The sequence below is a fragment of the Onychostoma macrolepis genome, chromosome 09 (assembly GCF_012432095.1).
Source record: "Onychostoma macrolepis isolate SWU-2019 chromosome 09, ASM1243209v1, whole genome shotgun sequence".
NCBI classification, from domain to species: domain Eukaryota; kingdom Metazoa; phylum Chordata; class Actinopteri; order Cypriniformes; family Cyprinidae; genus Onychostoma; species Onychostoma macrolepis.
Window position 1 is genome coordinate 13,609,763 of NC_081163.1, and position 9,083 is coordinate 13,618,845.

General features: G+C 31.7%; 1 protein-coding gene across 1 annotated transcript; it reads right to left on the bottom strand.

Annotated features, from left to right (window-relative positions):
• Positions 1 to 5,899: 5,899 nt before the first annotated feature.
• Positions 5,900 to 7,257, bottom strand: LOC131547257 (galactose-specific lectin nattectin-like). Its single transcript, XM_058787705.1, has 6 exons — positions 7,184 to 7,257; positions 6,996 to 7,063; positions 6,725 to 6,819; positions 6,486 to 6,608; positions 6,241 to 6,349; positions 5,900 to 6,106 (listed from the first exon to the last, which is right to left on the bottom strand). The coding sequence occupies exons 2-6, from the start codon at positions 7,054 to 7,056 to the stop codon at positions 6,039 to 6,041; spliced, it is 456 nt and encodes a 151-aa protein (XP_058643688.1). The 5' UTR covers positions 7,057 to 7,063; positions 7,184 to 7,257; the 3' UTR covers positions 5,900 to 6,038.
• Between the last annotated feature and the right edge of the window lie 1,826 nt (positions 7,258 to 9,083).

Below are 9,083 nucleotides of genomic sequence, written 5' to 3' on the forward strand. Positions count from 1 at the left end.
CCATGGTGATTACGAACATGAAATTATCCAGCCATGGCTTCCTGTTTCACAGAAATATAAATAGGAGGGAAAACAAAGCCCAAATTCCCTTAATCATCCATCACAATGAGAAAAACCAAATTAGTGAAGTGGCTTTAAGAAAAGAGCTAGAGCAGTGAAAATTTCCATTTCCACCATCAGGGCAATAATTAAGAATTTCCAATCAACATAAAATGTTACGAAACTGCCTGGAAGAGGACGTGTGTCTATATCGTCCTAATGCATGGTGAGAAGGAGAGTCTGAGTGGCTAAAGACTCTCTAAGGACCACAGCTGGAGAATTGCACAAAATAGTTGAGTCTCGGGGTCAGAAAACCTTAAAAAAAAATGTCAAACAGCACCTACATCACCACATGTTGTTTGGGAGGGTTTCAAGAAAAATTCTCCTCAAATGGGACTGGCTTCTATGGTCAGATGAAACAAAAAAAAATAGCTTTTTAGCAGCAAACACTCAAGATGGGTTTGGTGAACACAGGGATAAAAAGTACCCCATGTGTACAATGAAATATACTGCTGTATTTTTGATGTTGTGGGCCTATATTTCTGCAGGAGGTCCTGGACATCTTGTTTAGACACATGACATCATGGATTCTATCAAATACCAACAGATAAAAAAAATCAATAAGTGACTGACTCTGTTAGAAATCTTATAATGGGCCATGTTTGGATCTTCCAACCGTACAATAACAATAATCCAAACACAAACCTCAAAAACAACACAAAAATGGGTCACTGAGCATAAAACCAAGCTTTTGCTGGCCATTCCAGTCCTCTGACCTGAACCCTGTAGAAAATGAGTGGGGTGAACTGAAGAGAAGAAGCACCAACATGGAGCTGGGAATCTAAAGGGTCTGGAGTGATTCTGGATGAAGGAATGATCTCTGATCTCTTGTCAGGTGTTCTCTAACCTCATCATGCATTATAGGAGAAAATTTAGAGCTGTTAAACTGGCAAATGGAGGTTTCAAAAAGTATTGAATAAAAGGGTGCCGTTAATTGTGGCCAATGCCTCATGTACCACTTTTAGTGTCTAAACAATTCCTAAAAACAAAACAAAACAAAACAAAAAAAACACTGTAATAAAAATAAATAAATAAATAAAAAAGTCAAGAGCAAGGTTTATTAAATGTGTTAGGCAGGACTAATATGCTTATTTATTTATTTTTTTACAAACAAGTCATAGTTTAAACGATAATGCACACACAATAAAAAAAAAATATGTCACAATACCTTACTCATAATTTAATTACTACAATAGGCAAATTACAAATCACAATTTATTAATCACAAAGGCAAGGCTGTTTATTCTTGCAATATATTACCTTTTTTTTTCAAGAATGGCAGAGGTCGATTTAAAGGGCTGTTACCAGTAATAGCCATTAGGTGGCAACTAATGATTATTTTTGCTCAAGCGTGATGCAAAATACATTGTCTATGCCAAAAATGTAAGACGACACGTTTTCAGTGGACTTTCAAAATTTGCTTTGCTTGATAAACTTTTTTTTTTTTTTTACTTTTTTTTTATCCCCTAAAATCATCCTTAAATATCCCAGTAAACGAAATTGATGAATACACATCAATCCCTTTTGGGACATTTACATACATGTATGATAATACACTGTACATGCTGTACTTGTACAGTATAAAGCGTAGTAACAGTACTGCTGTAAACCTAACTGCAAGTTAATCAACAACAACCAATTGTGATTGGATGGTAATTTTGTTCTACTACGAGCTTGGTTACCTTTCACTGTAAAAAATTGCTGTAGTTTCTACAGCAAAATTTTACAGAATTTTACTGTTTAAACATTTTACAAGATTTAACTATAATTCGCAATGCATTATGGATCAAATAAGGTTTTACAGTTGTTAACTGTATATTTCCATGTCAACTGTAATTAATTTACAAGAAGCAGGTGTTATCACTGTAGCTCCTGCTTTTTACACTACTTTACTGTAGTGTGGCATTATGGGATTGCTTGCGCATCGTTCAAATCTGAAATCCAGCCGACTAGAGCAGTGCCAGAACGATTGAAGATTAGAGGCTTTATTCATAATTCCTGGTAAATTCACTTAAGAAATATATCATTTTATATTTATTTAAGTTAATGTATAAGTGATATCATGTCACAATCGCCTGCTATCACACATTTAGACAAGTGGCCTTGGTAACTTATGTGCAGTAAGATGGAAATTGCTATCATAGCATAGTTAGGCTGAATGCTGCATTTTTCTCATTTTGGCAGTTTAATTTTCTTATTGAGAGCATTTAAAATCGTGTTTACCCAACTTTTAACGTAATGCCCAGTGTGAACGATTAGTAATGTTAACTTCTATCTGTCGAAATAACTGAGGAACAGCAAAATATGTGAAATTTAATTTGTTTATATTTTCAACTGTCCCATACTGACGTGACATCTTACTATAATTAGAAACAACATGTAAATGAGAAATTGTCTATTGCCACTGTAGTTGTACTCGACATTAAAGCTTGTCCGGGACAATTTTTTTGTGAAATACATCTTTAACGTTACATGCCAGATTAGAAAAGTTAGCCTGATTAAAACTTGAGTGAAAAAATAACCTTAACAGCACACATACACTCACGGAAGAAACATGAGGTAAATGTTCAAACTGTTGAGTTTATTTATAACACATGATATTGTTAAGTAGCATAACAAGTGTTCTGTTGCTGATTATCACGATTGCAAATGTTACGTAGTTCAATAAACAATTAGTTAACATTAAGTTACTTACTTTTTAGACACAATATTGACTGTTGTTTTATTTCACCGAAATAAACGAAAATCGTTCCAAACAAAGATCAAAAGCAAAACTCAGCGGTGTTTTTACTGAATGATTCAGCATTCTGAACGAATCGGTTCAATGAATGACTCAATTGACTCACTCATTAAATTATTTGCTGCCACCTAATGGTGGTTTAGTTTCACGTTTAAAAAGTATCATTGCATTTTTTCCAACGTTTCTTATTTGTAATTTCAAAAATTAATGTAAAACATTAATGTCATAACACAGTTGTAATTTTGCATTATAAATTATTTATTAATCAAATGTAAAATTTATTTTAAAATATATGCCTTTTTGGGTGTTCATTTTGGTCTCATTTATGTAAATGCAATTTTTTTTTTTTTTTAATCAGAAGATAATTTTCATTATTTCTTGTAGGTGCAAAGAATAGCAGCTGATGTGGAGAAATGTTTGATGCTTCAAGACTCTCTGAAGCTGATTATATTAGGTAATGTATTAATTCTTATTAATTCTGTTGCAAATCATTTGATAAACTTGTATTTTAGATTACATTTTATATTGAAATACTGTATTGTAAGTTACATTGTTGCTTCTATTTATTCATTTCAGGTGCACCCAGTGGTTTTTGACTAGGCCTATTCGAGGGTCACATGGTTGTGAATTCATACCTCAACTTTGTGGCTGGATTTTCAGTCTTATTACAACTTCAGTCTGGCGTCCCGGGAGCAGGCGTCTTTTGCACACTTGAGTTAATTTCAAAGGTAACATGTTTTACTTGAGTAATTTCATTTGTGAAAAAGGTTGCTTATTTAGTTTAAGTACTGGTAAATGCTGATTGTATTGTATAAGTGGCATTTTTACATTCATTTCATTGAGCTAGTTTCATTCAATACTGAACTTTATTCTAAAGCTTCTGCTTGTTTTTATGTGCAGATGTTTTGTTGGAATCACAACACTCACTGGATACAAGACGGATACATAGAGGCAAAACAAGTGGAAAGGTCTCAGAGAAGAGGGACAACCCTCATGTGTGTGCTCATCTCAGAAAGTTGATGGACTTTCAGTATGTATTTATTAAATTGTCTTTTGCAGGAATATTCTAAATTTAATAGAACATAAGCTCAAACAACAGAATTTGTGGTATAATGTTGATTCCAGCATTTTATTTTAATCCTTTAACCAAAATTATACAAATTCTGTTGATTGACCTTCATTTTTTTTATAGAAAGTAAATGTTCTACTCAGAATATGGCTTATTTTTTGTGATATAACAGTTATTTGTAGTTATTTCGTGATGCTATGTTATTTTTATTATAAGATTTTAACTGTTGAAAGACTGACATTTTTATTTTTACCAGTAAAAGCCTTGCAATGTCTTTCTGCCAGTTTTAATAAATATTTATTTGCAACATCTTTGACTTGGTTTTTATTCATTTGTAAATGTATTAAGATAGTTCTCATGATAATTCATTTAAATCAGTATTTTACAGTTTACTGTTAAAATTATTCTTTGCAGCATTTTCATTGTTAAATTATTACAACATCATCTTGGATTTAGGGGTATTTACAGGATTTTATTGGCAACTTTTGTTGCCAGGTAAATACTGTACTTTAGTGAGATTACAAAATATTGCTGTAAAATATATTTACAGTATTTTATTGGCAACTTTTGTTGCCAGGTAAATACTGTACTTTTGTGAGATTACAAAATATTGCTGTAATATAAACTACAAGTTTAATTCAATGTTACTGTAAAAAATACTACAAATTACTGTATTTCACATTCAGCAATTAACTGTGATTTGCTTTGCAGTATTATACTGTAATCCATTTTACAGCAATTAACATCATTTTTACAAGATTTTATTGGCAACTTTTTTGCCAGTAACATCCTGTAAATTCTACGGTACATTTTTTACAGTGTTGATTAGGCATGTTTACTTGGTTCAGAGCCCTCTGAACTCATCAGCTTCACAGTGTTGGGGAATAACTAGTTACATGTAGCTGAATTATGGCATTTAATTGCAAAATAAATGTAACTGTAATCATGTAATTACAGTTACTTATAAAAATGTAAATGTAAATGGAGTGAGAAAGGGGGTTACATCTGAATATTTTCACACACATGATCTCAAAGTAAAAAGAGGTGGTAAAGTCTGATTTTGTAGTGGCTGTGATTTAAAATGATATTATTATAAGCGTAATTCAAGTGAGGAAGGATTTTGAAAGTCTGACAATAATCAGTGTTGAGCACTACTGTAAGATTAGGCCTAACCCTGCCTGTTTTAAATGTTTGAAAATGATTAACAGTTGAAAACATTCGCTAGAAATTTAGAAAAGTAATCAAAAAGTAATCAAATGTAATCAGTTACATTACTTTAATAAAGTAATTGAAATAGTTACACTACTTATTATATTTTAAACAGGGTAACTTTGTAATCTGTAACCTATTAGATTTCCAAAGTAACCTTCCCAACACTGCTGCTTCATTCTGTCATGTTTATCAGAAGACTAGTGCTAACACAGTGATTAGGCTACTAATTATACATTTTTATCTTTCATATATACTTTTTAGAAATACACACTGTGTGTTGTGAACACTGCCTATTTAAGAATTTGTTTCTAATGTCAGGTTTGATCGCAGTGTCTAAAATAATCTGCTTTTTTTTTATTATTTAGTTTGAAGCTTAATGAAGGCAGGTTGACTTGTGTCGATAACTTTAGAATGCACTGTGAAAATACTGACTCTCTTAATCAAACAGTTTAAGTCAGTATATATTTCTTCTATGAAAACAATGTTCTATGTGAAGAGCGTTGCCTTTGTGGATAAAGGCTCAGTAATTCATTACAAATGAATCAACACTTAAGTCATTTTAATTATAGTCATTTAAATGTGTTCAGATATTTAATGCATTAGTGTTATATATAGGTTGTATTTTAATGTTTTAATATGAATCAAACTTTTAATCTTTTATTTACTCCTGATAATTGCATTAGAATTGCAAAATACTAATTGCTTTTTTGACCTTCTAATAATCATATTCTCACAATAATGTTATAAATGATTTTGATTTAACACCACAACACACAAGCTTCGCTTTAATGCATTTATTGATTAGAGGATCAGTATTGAGAAGAGATGAAAGTTTAGAATATTTTGTCAAGATAAGATCAGAAAATGCAGATATAGTTCAGTCAAAGTAACTGTGTAGCAGGATGACTGCGTATGATCTCACAGGTCTTTAGCACAAATATAACCCAATGAGGTTAAACAGGTTATATCATTCCAGCAGCGGTTAGCTGTAGGGTGGAAAATGAAGTAAGTTATTCTGATCATTATAGTGGTGTAAGAAAATTAGCCATTTTTACTTGTTGATATGAAATTATAGGATTATAAATAATCATTGAAAGCAAAAACCACACTGCATTCTTACAGGTCCAGTTGATCTCTCCACAGTTCTCGGTACTCAGATTGTTAGGTTCAGCAGAGCACCAGCTGGTGTAGTCATATGGAGTCCCATCACTCCACAACCACTGTCCTTCCTAAAGAACAAAAACAGTTATTATAAGAGTGCACTACTCAAGACTCCATAAAAGTCAAACTGTCATCATTAGAAACTTTAGAAATCTTATTCTAGACAAGCAAAAAAGTCTCATTAGACCACACAATTTAACTTACTTGTACACCATCATGAACACCAACCCAACAACGTGTAGAAGAAGGAAACAGACTCAGCAGAAAATCGTTTTCCAGTTTATTGTGCACAGATGCGAGATTTGCATCCAGACTTAGGCAGCTTCTCTAAAGAGATTTTTTTCATTGTCAATACAAAATATAGTCTTTTTAGCAAAAAGCATGAATTAATTTTTAAAACATTTTAAGTCAATTTCAAGCAAAATATGTAACTAGCACTTTACTTCTGCTGTGATCCAGTTAACCGACTGTGAGAAGAACTTGTAGCATCGGACTCCAAAATTTGTCCACCCAAAGGGGCATTTGTCATCTATATCAACTGTATCCAGTACATAAATGTTAATCTTGTAATATTCACATCATACTCTTATTATGCAAATAGACAGAATAATGTATATTTAACAGAATAATGTATATTTCTTTCTATCCCTCTCCACAAAATGTAAAAGGTTTGGCAGAATAATGAGGATTTATATAAATAAATGTCTTGGTTACCATTTGCATTCCCCATGGAGAACACAGTGAAAAGAAGCAGCAGACTTCTCAGTATTGCCATTATGAACCTGAAAATTGATAAGCAGGAAAAGTTAACTGCCTGTACTCAGATGCTGCACACTATGGATTCTCAAAGTATTTTAAAGACTTTTAAAGTTTTTCAGTAGGTTTCTGTGTTAAAAACTCACCTTGGTTTTCAGATCGTTGCTTTCAGAATCTCAGAGGAAGATTTTGTGAAGTTCCAGAAAGAGCCCTGCTTTTATACTTTACTTGATGTCAAGTGTGTATAAGTCATGAGGATGAGAAAGAATGCAATTGTTTGATCTGTGGAGTTGTGTACACAATCCAAATCCAAATATGGGAGAATGTGTTAAGATGAGCCTGTCAAAAATGACAATATTACCTTAATTAAATATTTAAGTTAAATATTAGTCACAAGGGAAATTATCTCCCTGTACTTGTAAGAGGATATGAAAGACAAGGAGAAAAAAAAAAAAAAAAATGAATTAGCATAAATATAGCAAATTTCTTCTATATACTGTAAACTTTTTGGAAACATCCAGTGCTCTTTTAAACTTTGTGAAAGTCCCTTTTAATACTTTTGTTCAACTATATCTGCTTGTTAATTTGCGTCATATTGAATACCATTTCCAGGTCAAAGCCTCAATTCAATTTCAGGTAAGAATACTATCTCAGCAGTCGTTCATGAGCACTTTCCATTTCTAGCACACCTTAAGATTTTAAAAACTCATGGTGTATAAATACAGTCTTTGGGATTGTGTAATTTATTTAACAATTCATCATCATGATTTTTAGTAATATTACAGCACACCATCAGTGTATATTAGCACTAATATGTTAATTTGTTGTTTGCTTTTGGAATTGATAGAATGCTTGGACCCAGAAAACAATGACAAGTGTTTTCAGACCTCAAATAAGCAAGGCAACGTGACAAGGAACCCACACACTACCAGACAGGTGTGTTGACAACTTTAATTTGAAAAAAAAAAAAAAAAAGTCAATAATAATAATAATAATAATTTTTATATGGTTATTCAGTTATATACTGTATTACACACTTTTGTTTTTTGAAGACAAAGTTATTCAGTAGGTCTCTGTGGCAAAAATACACAAGATTTTGTGAAGCTCCACAGGAGCTTATAATTATTAATTATTATTATTATTCACTACAACTATTATTATTTTCGAACAAAAACATCCTGTATCATCCTTGTAACCTTATACACACTTGATGAATAAAAGCAGGGCTCCTGCATGGAGCTTCACAAAATCTTCACTGAAATTTTGAAGGCAATGATCTGAAATATAATTTTACATATAATATATATTAAATATAATTTTACATATAAGAAACTCAATGTGTATAAGGTACATTTTGTAGTTTTTTATTTTTTATTTATTTTATGTGTTTATCAGCATATCTTTATATGAATGATAAAGAAATGTTTGAACTAATTGTTGTGAAAAAGTAAAATATGCAATAACAAAAATATTACAGGTATGTTCGTTATAAGAAACAAGTTAAAGTTTGTTTCTGCTGTTTTTTAAACTGGCAGCCTGTAAAACACAATCCCTGTTGTGTTAAATAAATATTTCCCTCTAAAAAAATTAAATGGTCATACAACAACACAAGGGTGAGTAAATAACGCCTGAATTTTTGTTTTTGTGAGAACTACCCCTTTAGGTTTATATTAACAAACAATTAAAAAAGTTTTTGATGTTCCAGAAAACTAAAGGTAAATTATCTAAACTATCTGATTAAAAAAACAAACCTGTTGTTAAAGGTAGTAGGATGTGAATGACATTGGTAAGACAGTAAGAACAAAACAAATTGTGACCTTAACTCACAATCCTTGAAAAAGCTGTGCTGTATGAAGATTATGTTGTATTCCATATAGCTATATTATATATACACACACATGAACATGATACATAAATAATCATGAAACATAATGCTGCTCTCTTCTGAGGTGTGGTCTGTTTGTACAGTAGAAGGAAACATATCTGTGAAAAGATGTTTTGTGCTGGCAAGAAGACCAGCAAGACCAACAGAACTTTATTTACACT